The 22351-nt window shown below is 35.1% G+C and overlaps 1 protein-coding gene across 13 annotated transcripts in view; it reads left to right on the top strand.

Annotated features, from left to right (window-relative positions):
* The window catches only part of IKZF2 (IKAROS family zinc finger 2), a 164895-nt gene that overhangs the window by 122945 nt on the left and 19599 nt on the right, over positions 1-22351 (top strand). For all 13 annotated transcript variants that reach the window (XM_027051621.2, XM_027051601.2, XM_027051584.2 and 10 more), the window contains one exon: positions 16406-16543. In XM_027051621.2, the coding sequence (XP_026907422.1) occupies positions 16406-16543 (138 nt within the window). The remainder of the gene's footprint in view (positions 1-16405; positions 16544-22351) is intronic.

Genomic DNA, 22351 nt, shown 5'->3' with positions numbered 1-22351 from the left:
GTGAGGGAGTGTTTAGATCAGTTTACTGCTGGAACCTTTCCTCCTTATCTTTTTCTCTTGTCAGGAATTGTAAAGAAATAGGCAAGAATCACGGAGCCATTTCTCATTCTTCTAAGTCTTCTAAAGACATTCGTCTCATTACCAAGTTGACTAGCACAGTTTTATACCCTGCATGGATGTTGGTGTGGACAGTCTGAATTTGTGGCCATTTCACACTTTCTCTTTCACATGCCTGAGTCTGTGGGCCTAGTTCTCTTGGAACTCATGGCAGAAGTGGAAGGGCAGCATGCCAACTTTATTACTCAGTGTCCAGAAGGGCATATCACACTGTTTTTTTTATTTTGTTTTTTTAAGGATTTTTTTTTTTTTGGTAAGCTAACCTCCACCCTCTCTTATTTTCCTACTTGATCCGTGTATGTGAGTCAAAGAAACCTGTTCATCCACAGCCTGTACTGTCTTGCCAAATCTTGTAAGAAAACTCCCAAATGGTTAAAAAAAAAAAATCTTACAAATGAGGCATATAAAAACCAGTATCATTCATTATAATCATATATATTTAGAACATAATTAAATTTTTATTTATTTTTTTTAGTGTTTATTTTTGAGAGAGATAGAGCAGGGGAGGGGCAGAGAGAGAGAAACACACAGAATCCGAAACAGGCTCCAGGATCTGAGTTGTCAGCACAGAGCCCAACACAGGACTCGAACTCACAAACTGTGTGATCATGAGCTGAGCTGAAGTCGGATGCTTAACCAACTGAGCCACCCAGGTGCCCCAAATTTTTATTTAAAGTATCAGAAATCAATGTAACACAGTAGTAATCCCTTTAATTTGTACAGAAATGTTATGATAATAAGTATATAGATAAGAATACTAGGGGCCCCCTGTGTGGCTCAGTCAGTTAAGCATCTGACTCTTGATTTCCACTCAGGTCATGATCTCACGGTTCATGAGTTTGAGCCCTACATCGGGCTCTGATTTGTCAGCTTGGTTTTCTGTCTCCCTCTGTCTCACTCTCTACCCCTCCCCTGCTTGCTCTCTCTCTCTCTTAAAATAAAATTTTAAAAATGAAAGATCCTAAATTCAGCATCTCCAAGAAGAGGTCTTACTCTGTTTTGCCTGTGCCTCCCTTATACTGTATCAGATGAATGAATGAATCTGTGGGTGCTTTCAGTTGAACCTTCTTGCGTTAACTACAAAGTTAAAGATTTGTAGAGGTCAGTGGTGATTATATGTATTTCCTAGTAAATGATAAATGTCAGTCCATTACAAAAATAAAAAGTTAATGGCTAATATTTAATGGGCTGTTATCTTGTAAAAAGCACTATTTTAAGGGCCTTATTTTACAGATAAGGAAAATTAAATCTACAGAGGGTGAGCATAGCATAATGTATAAAGAAACTGAATCAGTATGTTGTACATCTAAAACTAATATAACATTGGGTGTTAGCTATACTCGAGATTTTTTATAAATGAGTAAATAAATAAATAGGAGAGATGCTACCTAACATCCCCACAATTTGTAGTTTTAAGTATTATATGTATGGTTCTTTATGTAAAGTTTATTATTATACTTTTACCTAATTTTTTATTCATATTTTACCAACAGTGTATACTGTTTGGATTAGATTTTAACCATACAACACATATACACACATCCACACACCAAAGTGCTCAATATAACAAAACTAAAGGATATCATACTGAAATAAATATTTCCATAATGTTTGAGGACATATAGAAATTTAGAATAAAATAAATCTAATAGCATTATAAATTATAAATCTCAAAGATTTGTGAGAGTACTTTTTAAAAACTTGGGCTCTGATATAGTAAAAATCCTGCCATTAAAACCACATACGCATATTTTTTGCAACTTTTACTCAGGAAGAGCTGGGATATAAGCTGTGTTTTACTTGACCCCAAAGCCTGTGATCTCAGCTACCATACATACTCCTGCTTTCCAATCTGTTCTCCATATAGCAGCCAGAATTCTCTTTAGTAATTCAGTTTAAATCATGTAATTTCTCTGTTTAAAATCTTTTAATGGGCTTCCATTCTCATAAAATCAAACTGCTTATCATGGCCAGTGGAAGTTCTTCTCACCTTTTCTGTCTAGTTGTATACCACTCTATCCCTCACTCTATGTTTTTTTACCACCCTAGGTTCCTTTATTCCTTTATACTCTTGGGATTTTGCAGTGATGATCCTAGAAGTCTCTCCCTTCGGTTCTTTCCCCTGTTCTTGGCATGGATGCCTCATTATCCTTGAGATACTTGCTTAAATGGCATCTCCTTGAAGTGACCTTCCATAAGCATCCTACCTAGAGCATCCCCCTAGTTACTCTTGATCTTGCTGTCTCTATCTTAAAGTCTTATAGAGCTTGAATCAGATTCTGTACTTATCTTGGTTTTTTGGTTCAAGTACATGTTGCCCGTCTCTCCCCACTGTCATCTGAAGGTAAGGTCTGTGAGATCGTGGACCTCCTCTGTCTTATTAATGTATCCCCAGCTCTTTGAATGGTGGTTGGCACATAACAGATATCAAAAAGGTTTTGTCAATTAATTGAAAAAATAATATACATAAATTGAAAGACAAGATAATATTTTTATTTCATTCTTGAACAGCCACAATTTTTTACTGATGGGATTGTGCTCCTTGTTGGATACTGAACAACTTCCCACATCTTAGAATCAGATTGGATACCTCCACTCTCATTTGCTGTTCCACATTTATTTTCACACAGTACTTGCTTTGTGTTGCCACAGCTCCTGAAACCTAGCTTCACAAAGATATGACGTCATTGAAAAGAATGTAATGTGATATGTTGAAACTGAGCAAGTAGTTTGCATGTCTGAGGAATGTTGAATATTATTATGTCCCTCAAAAATTTTAAATATCCTGTGCTTATCTTACTTTAAAATATCCTTCCCAAGAGTTTGCTTCAGTGTCCCATTATAATTTAAGGATCACAGGCTTAGCACATTAGAGAATTACTGTTTTAATCAGAGTACCGGTTGAGAGTATGGTGAAATGGCTCTCTCGTACACTAGTAGCATGAATATGAATTGGCAAAATCTTTTTTGAGGCAGCAATAGAACAATAGGGATCAAGAACATTAGAATTGTTTATATAGAGGGTTCATACAATAAAAATAGACAACTAATTTCAGACAAAGTATAACTTATGGATACTCAGAAAAAAAATGATCAGTTGCATTATATTTCAGTGCCCATCTTTCTTCAGATTAATTTGTAATTCTGTAAGCAATTGCCAGGTAAAATCACATTAAAAAGTTCCCATTTTTTGCATTATAAATATTTATAGGACAGTGGGTGCTTTTAATTTTATTGAAGGAAAATGAATGTGATATATGCATAATGCTGTTGCTGATTTTATATGTATCATGACAAATGGTAAATATATTTTCTGTATATAGATGTGGTTTTTTGCATGTTTCTGTATGTGTAAACATACATACATCTATATAAAGAATAAAACATTTACCACATGTATTAGTGCTATTGTAATTTGTTTTATAGGTTTCACTAGGATAACTCTTGAAGTGACATATTTCAAGAAAACATAAGTGAACAAGACTTGATTGTGCTATATACCTTCATAACACCCTATGAATTTATGGTAAACATTCCTATTTCAAAATTATTTATGGCTGTTTGCTTTGGTCTTCCTTTTGGGTAGGTATATGGGGTTTTTAGTACAGGGGCAGGTATTTAGTTCTAATTCCTTATAATGACAGATGGAGAAAATACTAGCAATTTTTTTCTAATTGAAAAGTTGTCAGGATTATCAAATTTTCTTTATTGCATCTTCAATTTATAATTTATTGCTCAGGTCAGTTCAGTAATCTGTATCTATAGCTCTGACAAATTATACTGATAGTTCTCTTTTTGTTAGTGTAGAATTTTTTTGAGGGACAGTATGTCAAAGACTACATTTTAACTTTTGAGATAGTTGGGAACAGTACCCTGCTCTCTTTTGTCTTAGAATCTTTATTATACTGTATACTATTATTTATTATAACATATTATAGAATTTTAGACATAAGAAACTTCATTTCACTTACTTGAATTGTATTGGTAACAAAACTTACAAGGTTAGTGTGACTTTCTTGGTATTTAATACAATTACATATATAGCTTTTGGTTTCAAACATGATGAAATATTAGGAACCAGATTTATCCCCTGCTCTGAACAATTAGAATACCAGGCAAAAATATATTAAATGACTTTTAGACATTGAACAATGGGCACTGCAGGACTAGGATTCTAGAGATTCTTTGTTCCAGAGAAACAAAGGTAGAGAGTCCTCTAATTATCTGAGCCTCCTTCCTTGAAGCAGTTTCCAGGCCATGCTTAGGAACAGGAAACCCAAACAGAGCCAGTCTTGCTGAATTGAGGAGACACATTAGAATCCAGGAAGATCAGTGGTCTAAGAGTATACAGGAGTAGCAGGCAGTGTATCAGGAGGAAACTGCACAGGAAAAAACTCTGGAGTTTTGCAGAGTCCTCCTTGACTCTTTGGCTTAATAGTGATCTACCTATGTGTATGAAAAAACTACTTGCAGCTGGGAAAAGGAATGGAAGAAAGCAGAAAGCCAAACAATTCCTGGAGCTCATGCAGCAATAGGAATAGTCCATGCTGTCCGGCCAATGTGGGAGGACTGTAATAGGTCACTGAGTAAAATCCTCAAAAAGCTTATCGCCTTTGTAACTCACCATGCTCTAGAACTGCCTTGAAGCATAAAAGCAAACATCAAAAAGACTGAACCTATTCCAAGTCACGTAATGGCAGACTGGTACAGCTTAAAGAAATGCAACAAAATCTAGAATCTATTAAGGTAAAATTCACAACATCTAGAATGCCATTAAAAAATTAACATATATGCATTGAAGGCAGAAAATATTACCAATAATCAGTAGAAAAATCAGTTAATAGAAACAGACCCAGAAATGCCAGATGGAGAAATTAGCAGACAAGGTTGATAAAACAGCTATTATAAATATACGTTCAGAATATAAAGGAAAATGTGAATGTGATGAGAATAGAAGTGGTACTAAAGGTAAATGTCTTTATATTAGAAAAGAAAAAAGGTCTCAAATCAATTAATTAAGCTTCCTTAAGAAATTACAAAAGACAAGCAAATTAAATCTAGAGAGTGTAAAAGAAGGAAATAATAGTAATAAAGGCAGAGATCAATGAAAGAAAAAACAGGAAATGATACAGAAAAATCAATGAAATCAAAGTCTGATTCTGTGAAAAGATCAATAAAATATATAAACCTCTAGCCAAGATCAATCAGTACAAAAACACAACACTCAATTTACCAGCATCAGATATGAAATGGGGATGTCCCTAAACCTCCTATAACCATTGGAAGTATAATACAGGGATATTATGAGCAAAGGTTATGTCAGTAAATTTAAGTGGATGAAATAAATTCCTTGAAATATAAAATTTATCCATGCTCACTCAAAAAGAAATACTTATGAATAGCCTTGTATTTATTCCAGGAATTGAAACTATGGGTAAAAACCTTCCCACAAAGAAAACTCCAGATTACTTCACCTGGAAATTCTGTCAAACATTCAAGGAAGAAGTAATTTAAGGAAACATTAGGGCACAAATTCTTCCAGAAAATAGAAGGGGGAAAAATGCTTCCAAACAAATTATTAGTTCAGCGTTACCCTGACACCAAAACCAAAGACAGTGCAATAAAAGAAAACTATATAGTCATATCCCTCATGAACAAAAGATAACCTATCACCACCAACTGGAGTGTATGCCAGGAATTCAAAGTTGATTTAGCAGTGGAAAAATATCAGTGTAATTCCCCATATTAACAACAACAAAAAAGACAAGAAAACATATAATCATCTTCACAGATGCAGAAAAAGCATTTGACATAACAGTATTTATTCATGAGAAAAAATTCTCAGCAAGAGAACACAAAGAAATTCCTCAACATGGTAAAAAGCTATTTTTGAAAAACTTTGAGCTAACATCATACTACTAATGAATGAAAGTTCACCTTTTAGGAACAAGGCAAGAATGTCTGTTCTCTCTACTTCTATTCAGCGTTGTGCTGGGAATCTTGTTAATTTAGTATGGCAACAGAAAGAAGTAAAGATACACAAATTGCATGGGAATAAGTAAACCTGTGTTTAGTTTTAGATGATATAATCACCTATACAGAAGAAAAACAAGGAACTCATCCCCCCAAAATTAAAACTAATGAGGGATTTCATTAAGATTGCAAGAAGCAACATAAATATAAGGTAATCAAATTTATTTCTATATGCTAGCAATGGAAAATTGGAAACTGAAATTTAGAAAGCCGTGTCATTTACTATAACATCCAAAATAAATAAAATTCATAAATTATGAAATGTTTAGAGATAAATTTATGTAATTTTATGCAAGAAAAAGAAAATTGCTGAGGGAAACAAAAGATCTAAAGAAATGGAAAGATGTAGTATGATCATGGTTTAAATGATTCAATACTGTTAAAATATTAATTCTCCTGAAATTAAGACTAACAGTTTAATACAATCCCAATCAATATCCCAGCAGGCTTTTTTGTAGAATTTGACAAACTGATTCCAAAATTTGTTTGGAAATGCAGAAGATCTAAAACAGCCAAAATAATTTTGAAAAAGCAAAGGTGTGTGACTTACACTACCTGATTTGAATACTATAAGTATCTGTTCTTTTGGTTTATGGATAGACATAGGGATGAATGAAATAGAACAGAGAATCAAAAAATATACTCCCAATATATGATCAATTGATTTTTAACAAAGATATTAAGATAATTTAAGGAGGAAAAGATAATATTTTCTATAAATGGAGGTAGAACATTTGGATATCCGTATTTTAAAAAGAATAGTGGGGCACCTGGGTGGCTCAGTTGGTTAAGGACTGACAGCACGGAGCCTGCTTGGGATTCTTGCTCTCTCCCCACCTCTCTTTCTGCTCCTCCTCTGTACTTTGTCTATCTCAAAATAAATAAATACTAAGAAAGAAAAAAAAAAAAAAAGAATGGCATAGGCTTTACCTTGCATATATACACAGATTAAGTTGAAATGAGTCACAGACCTAAATGTAAGAGTTAAAATGCAACTTCTAGAAGAAAACAGAAGAGCAAATTATTGTGATATTTGGTTAGTGAAAGATCTTTTGGATAAAAAAAAAAATAGGGGCTCCTGGGTAGCTCAGTCAGCTGAATATCTGAATTTTAATTTTGGCTCAGGTTATGATCTCATGGTTTTAAGATCAAGCCCAGCATTGAGCTCTGGATGAGCATGGAGCCCACTTAGGATTCTCTCTCTCCCTCTCCCTCTGCCCCTCCCCTGCTTGTTCGTTCTCTCTCTCTCTCTCTCTCTCTCTCTCTCTCTCTCAGAATATTTAAAAACTAAAGCATAAAATAAAATATTGATAAATTGTACTTCATCAAAATCAAAAAAACTTTTCATAAGAAACTCCAATAAAAGGCAAGCCACATATTTAGAGAAAATATCTGCAAAGCATATACAATATCTAATAAAAGACTTGTACCCTGAATATGTCAACAACTCTTACAACTCGATAATAAAAACACAATAAAAAAAAGTGGCAGAAGATTTGAACAGATACTTTAAAGAAAATGTGTCAGTGGCAAACCAAAGAAAATATATGAGTGTCAGATAGGCACATGAAAAGATCAGTCTTGTGAGACAACAGAACAACACAAATTAAAGGCACCATAAAATGTCACTACTTACCTATTAGAATGGGTACAGTGAAAAACTAACAATACTGTGTAGGCATGGATGTTAGAGCAGTTATTAACTAATATGTTTGTAGTGGAAAATGCAGTGATACAGCCATTTTGGGAAAACATATGAATGGTTTCTTATAAAGTCAATCAGATACCTGCCATATGACCTAGCAATCCCTCTTGTAGGTATTTAACCAGGAGAAATGAAAACATTAATCTGCGCAAAGACTTGCTTGCAAATGTTTGTAGAAGCTTTATTCCTAATAGCCATAAACTAGACACAGCCCAAATTAGTGAATGGATAAACAAACTGTGGTACATTCACACAAGGAAATAAACTACCAATACATGCAGTAGCATGGGTGAATCTCAGAATCATTATGCTGAATGGAAGAAACCATACACAAAAGACTACATACAGCATGAATCAGTTTTATATGAAGTCTGAAAAAAGGCAAAACTGTAGTGACAGAAGCAGATCAATGGTTGCCAAGGGATTTGGTGCTAAGGAGGAAGATGAAATTTTTGGAGTGACAGACATGTTTTATAGTTTAATTGTGCTGGTTACACAACTGTATATACTTCCAAACTCCTTGAATTGTATACTTAAAGTGGGTGGATTTTATTTTGTGTAAATTATACCTCAGTAAAGCTGATTTTTAAGAATAAAAATCTACATGTATTATAACTCAGAATTCAGGAGTAACATGTCTTTATTTGTGAAGAAGATGGTTGCTTAGAAGAGCCAGTGAAAAACTGTTACCATGAGATTGAGCCCTGCTTCATCAAGTCAGGAAAGTGAGAACTCTAAAACAACTGCTTTCTGTCCACCTGCCTCTTTGTCTTTTCTCCAGTTTTTTCAAAGTTATAGCTGGGGGAAAAAGAAGATGACTTAATGGCTTTAGCTGTGTTCTAACAACATATTCCTTTTGTCACTTAATGTCATGCTGTGGAAATTGGGAAAGATAGACACCCACAGTCAACACCCTGGCAAACCATTTGTCTTTTATTAGTGGAGATGATTAATTTCTATGTTGCTTTTTCTAATGTGAAATAACATCATGTAGTCCTCTTAAAAGACAGCAGCACAATTTGCAATTTAGGAGAAATGGATCAATAGAACTTTTTCCTCTTGAATTTTAGAATTCAGACACACAGGTTTATTTGAAGGAGAATTGATGTAAAGTTTACTTTAAACTGTATAATTGTCCTCAAAATATGGAATCAACATACAGGAGTAAATTTTGATACCAAAATACTTCTTTTTTGGCATTAATACCAGTAACAAAATGATGCCTCATCCAAGGGTTTTCAGATTTTAATCCCAAAATTTCTTAGAAAGCAAAGTTAATTGCAACTCCTTTGATAATACAGTTAAGATCATTATAGTAACGTTAAAAAAAATATTCTTCACCTTAAAAAGAAATTTTAACTCAACTCCAAACTTAAAGAACATGATGATTTATGATTTTCTATAAAACCACTGTTTTCCAACTTCAGTATGAAAGCAGTTACTTAGGAAGTTTGTTAAACATGCAGACCTTCAGGTGGCACCCCCAGAAATTCTAGACCCAGCATGGTGCCCAAGAATCTGCATTTTAACAAACACACCAGGGAATTCTAACGTGGGTAGCCTGTGGTTCATTTTGAGATCCATTGCAAATGATTAAGCTAAAATATCTTTGAAAATAGGTAGGGGAGGGGCCGCCTGGGTGGCTCAGTTGGTTGGGCATCTGACTTCGGCTCGGGTCATGATCTCACAGTTCACGGGTTCGAGCCCCACATCGGGCCCTGTGCTGACAGCTGGGAGCCTGGAGTCTGCTTTGTATTCTGTGTCCCTCGCTTTCTGCCCCTCCCCCACTCATCCTGTGTCTCTGTCTCTGTCTCTCTCTTAAAAATAAACATTAAAAAAATTTTTTTAAAAAGAAAATAGGGGATTTTGTGTTAGAATACTTAAATAAGTAACAGTAGAAAAGAGGAGATATGCAATTTTACGTTTCCACAAATTCCCTGTTTTACTAATGTGTGATTACTTTTTTGATGGCTAAGCTTTCCTAATATATATCATGCCTTTTTTGTTGTTGTTGTTGTTGTTGGTAGAGAATTACAATACATCTTTACGGAGCCATACTATACCAACAATAAAAGTGATATTGTATATTGCTGTTTAAACATGATGAAATGAAAAGCAACATGTCTCACTCCTTAAAACTCCCATGAAAATCACAGTAGACATTTATAGAAATTTAAACTCATAAGATCAAAGACAATGAGAAAGGACAGAATAGCAGCCAAGAGGAAGATGGAAAGCAGATAGAGGAAGAGGTGGTAAGAGGAAGACCAGACTAAAACCTTTAGTGATTATAGAGGGGATTAAGGGATGTGTAGCAAGCTAACTGGCACCATAGAATCCTGAAAAGTGGAAGAAAACAGGAGTACTGAAGTCAGGGATGGAGCTGTGGAGTAAATAGAAAGGAATTTAAAAATCTGTGTACAAAATTGTTAGACCATAGAGTTACTCTCATCCAGTACAGCCAGCCAGCTAATCCTCTTCCTCCCCCTTACAGAAAAATAAATGTTTATTTTTTGGAGAAGTTGAATTGGAAATGTTCAGGCTTAGGGGCTCCTGAACAAGGAAAGGGTAAGGGAAAAAACAAAGGATTAATGCAAAAGACCACAGTTGAACATTTAGATTTGTGGCCCCATTTCTTGTCTTTCCAAATGCGGACAGCCAGCTTCTATCACCCTTGGGATTAGAAACTGGAGGCATCTTCTCTAAGGAAATTGAAAGAGAAGACATGGGAGTCTAACAATAAGGAGGTTACACTGTAATAGTTCATAAACCTCACCTATGGTTCCTGAACTTCCAGTTAGCTTTTTAGTGCCTCACTATTCAATATGAAAGAACAATATATATTCAGGCACCATTAATGTAAGAAAGTCCTCCCATACAGAGATCAACATAAAAAGAAAAAAGCTCAGAGAAAACAGACAATATAAAGAGGGAAGAAAATTTAAAGAGAGAAAATGCTCAGAGAGAGAAGTTATTGTGCCCAAGAAAAAACAGAAGAATTCTATTTTTTTTAAAAAAAGTAAGAAAACAGGAAAGAGCTCTTAGAAATTAAAATGCATGATAGCTAGAAAACATTTAGCAGAAAGAATCAAAGAAAAAGATGAGAATTTTTTTTTTTTTTGTCAAAAGGGTAAAGTCAAAATATTTGACATGGGGGGAAAGGGGAACAAATTTAAAGAATCAGTCCAGAAGTTCTAACATCAAACTAATAAACTCCAAAAAGAGCACATTAAAGTAGATTTTTATTAGATGAGGGGTAGGGGAGTCTGTGTATCTCAGTAAATGCCCTTTAGTACTATTTGATTTCTTCAAGTATGAGCATATACAATGATAGTAAAGTGAGAAATATTAAATAAGGACTAAGAATGCTAAGCAAACTAATTCAACATTATCATAATTCTATATACTCTAAGAAAAATCTGTTACCTCACTTCAGCAACTATTATTTCATAACATAGAGAAATGTTTAAGACATATTCATTAAAATAAGCAGAGTATAAATATATAGTGACATGATTTCCTAACAAAATGTGTCTTTGCATGTACAAGAAGAAATGCAAGAAAATGATAAAAATGTTAAAGATAGCTATCTCCAAATTGTATAATTACAAATATTTTTGGTGAATTTTCATATTTTCTATACAGATGCACTGCTTTGAAAGTTGGAAATTTAGGGAAATTTAAGGAAAGCCAGTGAGAAAAAAATATTTAAAGTGTTAAGAAATGATGTTACTAATGAAAACCCCATGTATTCTTGCTGTGAACAAATCACCATACTAAACTTGTTGCAGGTTACAAAAACATATGACACTGCTCCAGTTTCTCAAGAAGGTCACAGTCTAACATGGGAGAGATCAAAATGAATGTATATATAAATAACCGCAAATACATGATAAAATGTTTCCTAGGTATGAGGGCCAATACAGTTATGATTCTTTAGTGGGAAAGATCACTTTTAGATGGAATGTGGCTTAAGGAGGTTGGGAATAGAAGGATGAATAGGATTTCAAGAGGGCCAAATTGTATGAAGCCATTCCAGAAAGAACTAAGACTCAAGTGTAAAAGCTCCAGGTGATTTTGGCTGGATCCTGGGGTAGAAGATGGGATGTATGACTTAGGGCCAGTTAGTATAGGGTACTGAATGCCAGGTAAAGGGATTTGGAATATTTGGAATTATTCAATAGAAGTTAAGAGTCAGTAAATGTTGTTAAGGAGAGGACTAAAATAATTATGCAAGAAAACAGCTGGTTTGAAGTCTATTGTGCCAGCCCAGGCTAGTGATAATGAAGAACGGAACTTGCATATTGGTTGTGGGAATGAGAAAGAAGGATAAACTTGAGAAACATCAAAGGAGTTGAGTATATAGAAGTTAGCAATTACTGGGATGTGGGAAAAGAGGTAGGAGGCAACAAAAAGGGCTGTCTTGTTGTGAGTCTGGATTATTAAAACAGTGGTAACAGCGGCACAAAAGAACAGTCAGAATAAAGAAGTAATTTTGTGGAGGGGCACCTGAGTGGCTCAGTCTTTTAAGCATCTGACTTCAGCTGAGGTCATGATCTCCCGGTTCATGAGTTCGAGCCCCGCATCAGGCTGCGTGCTGACATCTAGGAGCCTGCTTGGGATTCTCTGTCGCCCCCTCTCTCTGCCCCTCCCCCGATCACACTCTGTCTCTCTCTCTCTCAAAAATAAATAAACATTAAAAAAAAAGTAATTTTGTGGAGGAAGATAATTTTGAATTTGCTGAATTTTAGATTTCAGAGGAATATACATGAGGCAATACTCAAAAGGCATTTGATAGTATGAGGTTGAAGGGCAGTTACTCAGCAAATATATATTGAGTGTCTTCTATGTTTAATAACCACCACAAGCACTATCAATTCAAGCACTGAGTAAAACACCATCTCTGCCTTTAGGACAAAGCTCATTTTTTGGACTAGGGAGATGAATAGATATTGTATGGATAATTAGAATGCAAGTATCATAAGTAATGCATCAACAGAGTATGGACAGAGTGCTGTGATTGCACAGAAAAGAAAACTCCATCTTTTGGTTCACCAACATCATTCTAAAATGGTTTAAATGACCAGTAGCTACTTACAAACATGGGAAATTATTCCAAGCACAGTTTGGACATTTCATTGAAATGAGGGCTTCACGTAGAGGGAACAGAGGGAGACTGTTAATTATAGTGAGAATAAAATCTGAAGTTACATATCTATTTGCCAGGTAGGAAGAGTCATTGAGAAGCCAGTGAGGGGAAACACAAAATCTAATCCCAGAAGCTCAAATAGGAGATTCAAGACACATGAAAGTTTGATAGTGGCCAAGAAATTAGGAAGATTTAGAATCAAAGTCCACTGGCTTTAGTGATTCAGAGGCTACTGATGACTTTATAAAAATGTTTTAGTAATATCAGAATGGAAGTGTTTGAGATGGTGAGAATGTATTAGTATTTATCAAAATAAATGTAAAATACTGGTCTTCTATGAATGTATATGTTTTACATACTAACTCATGGTTTATAAGCATACAGATGAACTAACTCATCATAGAGGGAGTAAATGTAAACAATATTTCTGTGAACTTGATTTTTAAGAAATACCAAAGGAGTGACAGGAGGGAAGTGGTCTTCAGGGGCTAGTAGAGCCATTAGGTCTGGCAAGGATTGTTGATGATGTTTGAAAACAATTTTCAAAAAAGTAGTAAGGACATGATCTAGACTTTGAAGGGGCTGAGTACATGAGAACAAACACGAGGACGACAGCAGTTCCTGGAAATTCTCAAACACTGCCTCTCCTCGACCCTGCTCCACCACCCCCATTATCTGATTCACTTTTACTTTTCCTTCAGTTATCAGCCAAAGTGTTCCTACCTCAGGCAGACCTTCCTATCCAACTTTATCCAACTAAATTTGGCTCCCCACATTATGCTAGCACACCGTTCTGCTCCATTGAATCTACCACAATTTGTAAGATATTGCTTATATATTTGTTAAATGTCTGTCTTCCTCACCAGACTACCAGTTGCATGAGGATGATAGGCACCAAGAGAGTGTTCTCCACTTTACATTCCAGCGTCATCACAGTGTTTGTACATGATAGGCTTTTTTCCAATACGTATTAGATGAGAGACAGAGGGACAAGGTGGAGCATTCCCAGAGTACATGTCTTAGAGATAAAACAGAGGATATCAAAGTCCAACATATGTTGCCCAGTATGTGGATTGCTATAGTAGAGCACGGATCAAGATTTGGGGACATTGAGGTTATACTTCTAGAACAGTTTGCTCAACTTGGGATGAAGAGGAAAGAGCAATTTTTTTTAATTTTTTTAATGTTTATTTATTTTTGAGAGAGAGAGACAGAGCATGAGCAGGGGAGGGGCAGAGAGAGAGGGAGACAGAATCTGAACCAGGCTCCAGGCTCTGAGCTGTCAGCACAGAGCCCAACATGGGGCTTGAACTCACAAACAATGAGATCATGACTTGAGCTGAAGTTGGATGCTTAGCCAACTGTGCCACCCAGGTGCCCCAAGAGCGATGTTTTAAAGTAGATGTCAAAATGGGAGAAGCTGACGTAAAGGAGAATATAGGATAGACTTCAAAAATGAGGCTAGTAAAAAAAATGAGTTTCAAAAACAGTAAAAAGTATACGGTCTTTTCTTTCTTGTCAGGTGAGTTAAAAGTTCCTAAAGGATTGTGAGCCAAGGGGAGTGTAAGGGAACTATGTTTAAATTAAGTTGAGAGGTCTCAGGTTTGCTTATATAAATAAGGGGAAGAAAGCATAGTAGGCTGATATGTTCATAGTAAAACATAGTATCCTAGGACACAATGCAATAGGAGTGCCAAAGGGTAAGAGAGAGATGAGGAAACTAGTTTACAGTGAGCTACAGGTAGACTTGTTCAGTGCAAATTCACCTGTTTCTAGAGAAACAGCAATAAGAAACCGCCAAATTAAGTAACCGTAATAGCAAACAAAAGCTTTTTGTAGTATGTAGTCCTGTATCTTAAAATGCAATTATGTATAAATATATTATTTACATGAATGTTTTTGACTAAAAGTATTTTCTTATAATTTTTAATGCTTTCACACAGCGATAAAGATTTTTCACAATATAGAGATACCTTGGTTCAATGTATAGAAATCCTTGGTTCTGAAAAATAGAAGTTAGTTTGCCTCATATTTTTAGAAATGACTAATCCTGCCTTGGATAGCTTTTATTTAACACCATTTTGAAAAATTATGACCATGAAATAAGTGACTTTATGTGTACCTCAAATACAATTTAAAAAATTGTGTGTGTGTGTGTGTGTGTTTTAGTATAGTGAAATTTCTATGCAGCTATGAACACCTTGCCTTGTTACAGTATTTCAGTTCCTCTTGTGACCAGCGTCATAGCATGGGTTTGTAAGGTGACTGGAGTTAGAGATACTATCTTTGACTATGAAAAAGAGTGGTCTGTTTGTCCTTTGGGCAAAACAAAGTGATTCCTATGTCAGATGAGGGCCACTGACCTGATTCATACTGTGCTTTACTGATGAGGACTTTGGCACAGACCAGCTGGTGTTTTATGTTTTTTCCTATATTCGTTCAAAACCAAGAATTAATGTGCTCTCTGATATCCTTGTGACTTGACATACATTAAAACATATCTCTTTCCATAAATGTGTTTTCCTTCATCAAAGTTTTTTTTGTTGTTGTTGTTTTTTTGTTTTTTAATGTGAACATTGAAGTATTTTACCAGGTATATTGACATACGGCTCTTGGTCACTAAGAAAATTCATTTCCTGAATGTGAAATGCATTAGAAAATGCTGCTATCATTGTATAACTAAATATGTTGGGACTTCAGTGGTTACTGTTAATAATTCTGACTCACAGCACCTAGTAGGTTAGTTCTTGGTAACCTAAGAACAGGGCTGATGTGGGAGAATCTACTTCTCCTCTGCAAAGTTTTGCATGTATGAATAGTTATTACCAAGGTGGAAAGAAAAGAGAAACTCTCTGCTTTTATCTTTACTTTTTCTCATCACTTGAATTCTTTTTAGTCTCCTTGGTGCCCATGAATAATCTTTTCACTAAACGATGACATTCAAGTTATTGCATTTTATTTTCTTCAGTAAAAATTTTCTGTCTTTATCCTCCCCCTGCAAAAAAATTAAAAAAAAAAATTCTTACCATGTATCTAGGACACTCGTGATTTGTCTTTTGAATGAGTCAAAGCTGAGAGAATTGTGTAAGGGCAAATGTTAGTATTACGAGTCAGATAATTTGAAGACTGATCATCAGCCCCTCATGATCTAGGATACAGTCAGAGCATGAATTTGATTCAGTATTTCCCCTATCTCCAAAGGTACGATCTACCTTATCTTCTTGCTCGCTTTTAGTCTTGTTAGAAATTTATTAGCTTTTCTCGCCTAAATCAGAGTGTGGAGGAGGAAGAGATTTGAGTCTGAAAGGCATATAAATGCTTCCTCCACACTATCAAAAGTCAGATATTAATTTTACTTTGGATGAGACTGCTGGCACGCTAACCTCGCATTCTCTTTGCAGTGGGTAAACCTCACAAGTGCAACTACTGTGGACGAAGCTACAAGCAGCGCAGTTCACTGGAGGAGCACAAGGAACGCTGCCACAACTATCTCCAGAATGTCAGCATGGAGGCTGCTGGGCAGGTCATGAGTCACCATGGTGGGTAGAAATGGCATTCACCATTTTCATTCCCCCTCACTACTTCTGTAGTTCTTTATGGGTTAAACAGTTCCTCTACCCTTAAGCATGAAGACGAAATCTTACTCTTGTTTTCAAACAATTTTAGATCGCGTTAACTTTACATGGGATTATCTTCTTAAGCACTTGAAATGAGTTGAGCTTTGGGACCCTTGGCAAACAACCTATAGTGAGTTTTTACGATACTCCTAAAGTATTTCTGATAACGTGTGTTTGAATTAACATAATAATGGCAGCCGACCTTAAGTACACCAAAGGAAGAGAGCATTTACTCTTTCTCTTTCATTGGCTGTGCCAAGTAGTTAGAAATGGTTCTATGTAAGTCTGTAGGGTTCCTAAAAGAGTTGGTTGGTTGTGTATTTTCATTTCTCTTGGTAACTGATCAGTGATATAATTGATCTTTCTCTAATCAGTTTTGTGATTTATCTTGGGAATTACTCATTTTGCTTCCTACTAGTATAGGGAGCGATCTAGATTAAAATTAGGCACCCACTTCCCTCCACAAAAATCAGAACCCAAGCAAAACATCCTCATCTCCATAATATACAATAGCAGGTAGGAAGGTAGTTTCTAAGGTTTATCAATTAATAACTCTGTGTTACTGAAAAATTAATGTTTGTATATCAGCCTTACAAAGGAAAGTTATGAATTTCAATTCTTTAGATTTGGGGCATCTGTTTTGTCCTAATTATATTTTTATGCTGATTAATTTTATCCTTCATATAAGTACATACGAAAGTCTTATTGTTGCACTTCTGTCTTTTATTTTAAAAGATTTAGTCAATATCAAATAGTATAATTGGGGAATGCTGTAGTCATTTTTAAAATGTAAATATCTATTTAGCAACTTATATACAGCTCAAGGATTATTTGTGGGGTTTTTTTTGTGTGTTATTTTATATAGTACATACTGTGGAACTGTGTTTATTGGACAGCAAGTGATTATTTGTTGTTGAATTGGAAATTTAAAATATTTATTTTGTTACCCTGAATAATTGAAGCATTTCTTCTTGAGGGTAGTTTATATAATCTAAAGAATTATACAATTCTATTTGTTGAGAATGAGTACATTTATTTTTATATTATCATTATTAACAGTTTTAAAAACCTGTCTGTGCTTTATGTCTTAGTAAATTTGATAGTGTAAGCTTGCATCACCTGGGCTTATGAGGGTAGCATGGGGTCCAGAGCATGGAACTTAAAATGCTAAATCTCAGAGTCCAGTAAGCCTGGCCTGGCTGTGTGGCATCTGTGTGCATCACATGTATGGTATGAGAATTAAGTGGGACTGGATGTGAAATAAACCATTCTTTTCACTATTAGATTTCAGGGCATTAAATATTAAGAAATATTAAATGTTCCATACCCTAGAAAGTTATGTTACTTATCAGCATTAACAGGCATTTGAAGTTTCGTTTGCCTACTTGAGCATACTGTTTCTGTTTAAATTGTTTTTAGAGGTGGTTTGAGGCAGGGTAACTGATGGAGGCTTGAGGGCATGCTGAAACTTAAGATACCTTGTGGTACTAATTTTTCCATATAATGTTCTCTCATTGCAATTTTGACATTGGATTGGGTTAATTATATTAATTTATTTTTCATTGAGTTATTTATGAAACTCTGTTGCACACACATCTGAATTAGAAACAGAGTCTCGTCTAAAACACGTTATGTTGTTATGGGAAGGTAAAGTGTACATAAATAGTCAACATTTAACTATGCGTTGGCAAATTAACCAGTTATGGAATAAGCGCTGACAAAAAAATTTAAGCAGGTGTATTTGAGGAGGGGAGGAGACATTTAAACAGTTATAGCTTCAACCTCCATTTCTCAGATTGCTTAGCCCTCGACGGTGAAAAGCCTTCTATAGGTTGCTGTAAAACTGGAACTGAATGGGGAAAGTGGGGAAGACACTCAGGTACTGGGTAGAGCAGGGGGCAAAGTGTATGGTGAGGGTGGGAGAAGGACATAGGTTTAGATATCATTTATAGGCCCAAATACTAGTTTTTCCACCATGTTGGATATAGTTTTAAACATTAAGGTTATATTAATACCATTTCATACTATACTTCTAGGTATGTTGTAGTAATAATTTGAGATTATCCTTAATCTCCTTTTCCTTTTGTTAATATTCTTAATACAGAATTGAGTGTATGGGGTAGGAACTGACCAAAAGAGAAAAAAAAAAAAAAAAAACATGGACGAATATTCTCAGAGTTCATCATTAACCTTGTCTCATATACATAGCTTGGCATGTGTCTCCTTTGAAAGACAGCCACGGTGAAATTCGTATTTATCCCCATCCCTCTCCTACTATCCTGCTTATCTTGTCTATTTTTTTTATCTTATTTTTAGTGGTAGGGGTGGCCATTACCATCATTGTGGCTGCCATTAACTCTTTGAAATTCATTATTATTCTTTTGTTTTGGTTCATATCTGACATAGTTATGTCTCCTAGCCACTCATTCCTAAAACATGTTCTTCCCATGTTGGCTCTTCCAGGGAGGGACATGTCTGAAGTCAAAGAGGCACTCTTTCACTTCATTCAGGAAACATTTATTGAAGGCTTGCTATGTGCCTATTTTTATGAAACATTCTGGGGATATAAAGATACCTGGATGCAATTTCTTTCTTACATTTATAGTCTGATAGGAAATATGTACTTTTAAAAAAAGATAAATAAAATGAAATAAATGCTCTAATAAAGACATATACATACTTCTGTAGGAGCACAAATGCAGAGCTGACCTAACTCTGTCTAGAGAAAACAAAGAAATCTTATGTGCAGTGTTTGGTTTGTACATCAGGTTGAGAAAAATCACACAAATTAGATTCACAGAGAATGTACGTTCCAGGCAGAGCACTTGCCATAGGGTAACACTTGGAAGTATAAAAGAACATTCGCAGGTTCCCGGACATTGAACATAGTTGCAGTTAAAGAAGTGATAGGAAATAAGTCTAACATAATTGGTTGCAATGCAAAAATGGAGCCTTTTATGCTAATAGAATGTTTGAATTCCACTGGAGTAATCTGATTTTTCTCTTGTAAAGAAAAATGTCACCAGTGTAGAATATAGGAGAGATGACTCACTGAGGGACAAGGAGAGACTAGAATTAAGAATGCCAAGGAAAAGATGAAAAGACAGGAGCAGGAGAAGAGAACTGGATGAAACACTAGAGACATGTTTTGGAGATAGAATAAGAAGTTTTTGACTTTGAGGGAAAAGGAGAAAATTCATGACTTGTAGTTTTGGAAATAAAGATAATAATAATTAATTTTATGGCAGATTATCTTATTTGAAAATTATCTTTATGCTCATTTCTCAAGGCTCTTTAGCTTGAAGAAAAAGCTTTAAAAAGTGAAGTATGTAATTAGCTTTTTTCCCCCTTGCCAGGAGACAAAAATGAAAGCATGAACCAAAAGATAGCTAGCTTTAAAGCAAGGACATATATTATTAAGTTTATGCTTTGAATTATTTGAGAAAGGGAAGTTCTTTATTACAAGTCTGGGAACATAATTGAGAACCTGCAAACTCTAGTAAGTTCCTTCAACTTGTTTCTATCTGGTAACATTATTTCCTCCATAAAGTCATTCAGTAAAAAAACCTTGAATATTGTATTTGTCTTATATCATAAAAGGTACTAGAGACACAAATAAAATGCAATCTGTACCCTATGGTTACTTACCAACTACTGTTAGAAATAGACCAGTAAACCAACACAATAGTCTGATAAGCTTTACAGGGGCATGTAGGATAGATGTCTAAACCAGACAAGGTGTCCAAGAGAAATTTCTGGGGCAAGTTTTGTTTGAGTGAAGATTTGAAAGACAACACAGCCATCCATGAAAGGAGTCTTTTGTACAGAGAGAACAACATGTGTGAAGATATAGAAGCCTAAAAGATCATGGAGAGTTAAGGACCAACAAGTAACTGTATAATTAGAGCCCAGTTTGTACGGGCAAAAGAAATTGGAAGGTGATAGGCCAGAGAAATAGTCTGTGAACAGAATATCAAAGACTTATTGTGCTAAGCAAAGAATTTTGTATTTCATCCTAAAAAATATTATTGTATTCACATTTTATTTCTAGAGATATAGGAGATAAAAGAGTCAAGAGAGAAGCAAGTAGACCATTGCAACAATCTCCTGATTGGTCAAGTAGGGCTTAGTAGCCTGGCATAAACAGTTAGAAATTGAGAGCAACTATACATGTAAAATCTAAAATACACAGTACACCCATGTATGTATATTAGGAGGAGGTGAGAGAAGGGAAGGGAGACTGAGTGAAAGGAAGAAATCTAGTATTTGTCATAGATATTTAGCATGGATGATCAGGTAGATAATGGTGCTGTCTAAGTAGATGGAAATTGGAAAACTAGGAGAAAGTATGGGGTGAGAAATGGAGATTTCGGCTTTTGAACACATTACCTTTTAGGCACTTGTGAGAGACTGCCAAGTGAAACTGTCTAGGAGGAAGTTGAATATATAGATCTCAAATTCTCAAGAGAAGTCTGGGTAGGAAATAAAGATTTGGTAGTCATCATTATAGAGGTTGTAACCTGAAGTAATATGTTTTCTAAAGTTATATGGGTAACTATAGAGTGAGACATCTAGAAAGCCAAGAAAACACCAGGAGGAAAAAAAGAAAAAAAAAAAAAAAAAGAAGAGCCATGAAGATAAGTAGGAGCAGAGAATGGAAAATGGAAAGAGTGACTTCAAAGCAAGCCAGTACTGTCAGATGTTATCAAGAAAATAAGATAAACTGATTTTTTTTTTATTTGGCAACATGGAGAAAGTCTGTGACAATATAGATGACATCCATTATTTTTCCCTGCCCTACAAAACTTCCTTCTTCTTTTGATAACCAAACTTCCATTTTCCTTTAGAGAACTGTCCTCCTATTATATGAAAAGACTATAAGCGTAGCTTCCCTGCCCTTTCCTGGCCAGGGGGTGGACAGGTGATCTAATCTAGACTGTCTTTTTGGATTTTGAATTTGAGTGGATTGTTTGGTAAACATGGCTATGTTGGGAACACTCTTAGATGCTTCTGTCTTTAAGATTTATAAATGTGATGACATAATGAAATAATGCAATTACAAACATATTTTCCTCTTGGCTATAACTTCAAAAATAAGGTCAAGGAAATAGCTGGTTATGAAGTTTGCTCTAACAAGTAAGATTAGCTTATTGGTATTTTCTTAGCCTAGATAAATCTCTCACTATGTGACTGATGCATTATTGAGTTAACTTAAGAACTTGTTTTCTGTTTCAAGCCCAAACATTGCACCCAGACCCATGAAAGAAAAAAAAAAAAAACATTCAGATTAGTTATGTAATTGAGAAAATGTATCAGATCTTTTCCCAATGGCAGACCTTAAAAATATGTCAAACTTGTTTATTAAAAGTCAACAGTCTAATTATCTCAACAACAAAAAAAAATAGTATAGTGTACTGGCTAAGGGCCCAGGCTCTAGAGCCAGGCCACCTAGGTTCAACTCACATATTCTGTATGAACTAGATATAAACAGCAAGGAGTCTCTGGGTTTTTGTTTCCCCATCTGCAAAATGGAGATGGGACTGATCTCAAGGGGGTTATTGAAAAGATTAAATAATTTAATGCAGTCTTAAAACAGTACTTAGCACATAGTATATATCAGTTACTATTATTATTGTTGATATGGTAGAAATAGGTTCAATATTTGATATGTGGAGGGCTGATGTTAAATAGAAGACCAGAGCTCTGACAAAGTCATTGTTTTCAGTTCAC

The sequence above is a fragment of the Acinonyx jubatus genome, chromosome C1 (assembly GCF_027475565.1).
Source record: "Acinonyx jubatus isolate Ajub_Pintada_27869175 chromosome C1, VMU_Ajub_asm_v1.0, whole genome shotgun sequence".
Taxonomy (NCBI): domain Eukaryota; kingdom Metazoa; phylum Chordata; class Mammalia; order Carnivora; family Felidae; genus Acinonyx; species Acinonyx jubatus.
Note: the sequence above shows the minus strand (reverse complement) of the source record. Positions and strands in the feature narration are given on the sequence as shown.